At 44.6% G+C, this 1,018-nt stretch overlaps 1 protein-coding gene across 1 annotated transcript; it reads right to left on the reverse strand.

The window, feature by feature from the left end:
• Positions 1-8: 8 nt before the first annotated feature.
• On the reverse strand, positions 9-509 carry LOC128277279 (chitinase-like protein Idgf4; the record flags this gene model as incomplete). The annotated part of the gene is made up of 2 exons (XM_053015720.1): positions 360-509; positions 9-295 (listed from the first exon to the last, which is right to left on the reverse strand). Coding segments are annotated over exons 1-2 (420 nt in total), but the record flags the coding sequence as incomplete, so codon positions are not given.
• Positions 510-1,018: the final 509 nt, after the last annotated feature.

Here is a 1,018-nt window from a genome sequence, read left to right on the forward strand (position 1 = left end):
AACGTTGCCCGTGTCTCGTCAGATTCCAGAAGTGACAGATACTTTAGCGAATGATTTTCCTCATTCAGATCGTAGTAAGCACCGATACTCAAGAAGACCTGCAGTCCCGGAAACTTGTTTTTCAGCTCCGTTGCAGCTCGGAAATGGCCTTTTCCAGATTCCAGATCAAGATCTTCGTTGAGTGCGCGTATACGATGGGTATTGACGTCGATCCCGGCGTAGCCGTAAAGCAGATGGGTGCAGAATGGCAATGCCTCCCCAATGTCAGCTAAGGTCACTTTACCTGCGAGAGTATCTGTAAAACACAAATTCTGTCAAAGCTGCACTAATAAACAGTAAACTTATGCCGCCTTTAGTACCTTTCCTTACCGCTGCTTCACCGTCATAGTAGCACAGTACTTTTGGTTCAGCCGATGCATTCCGAAACCAAAGCGATAAGGCAAGTATTCTGAGCACCAGCTCAATGGCACGCAATCTAGCTATTTTCGCCATGGACAACAACAGATCTCCTCGGAATTTTAAACAAGACTAATGCATCTATCACAATTGAATCTGTTTTATAACACCTCTGGGAACAGCATCCCACTAGCGTTCGCTGGTCTGGAGCGCAAGACACTCACCAAAGGCCGAGTAACTCAGAGCTCTTTTATGGCAGATGATCGGCACAATTGCTGATTTCATCTGTGAATTTCTTTTCTTCATTTCAACAGTATGTTTCTTTCAGTAAACAAAAGCATTGTTTGTAGTTTTAGTTAAAAGCTTTTAATATTAAACCAATCCGCTTCTTCTTGCTTCGATAGTCAACTGGGGCATAGAAGAAACGTTGCTACAATAATTAACATTCATTTCGAAACAATGTTCTCGTTAGTGTCGCCTTTCACCTTCACAGTCGATACTTGGCAGCACGCAGAATCGGGAACTTGTCGCCGGAACATACGCCACGGAAATCATCCATCGCCAGATCGTTGATAGAAATTCCGCCCAATCCCTTCGCCTTCACGTACGCCGCCTTATTGCC

The sequence above is a fragment of the Anopheles cruzii genome, unplaced genomic scaffold (assembly GCF_943734635.1).
Source record: "Anopheles cruzii unplaced genomic scaffold, idAnoCruzAS_RS32_06 scaffold05304_ctg1, whole genome shotgun sequence".
Lineage (NCBI taxonomy): Eukaryota > Metazoa > Arthropoda > Insecta > Diptera > Culicidae > Anopheles > Anopheles cruzii.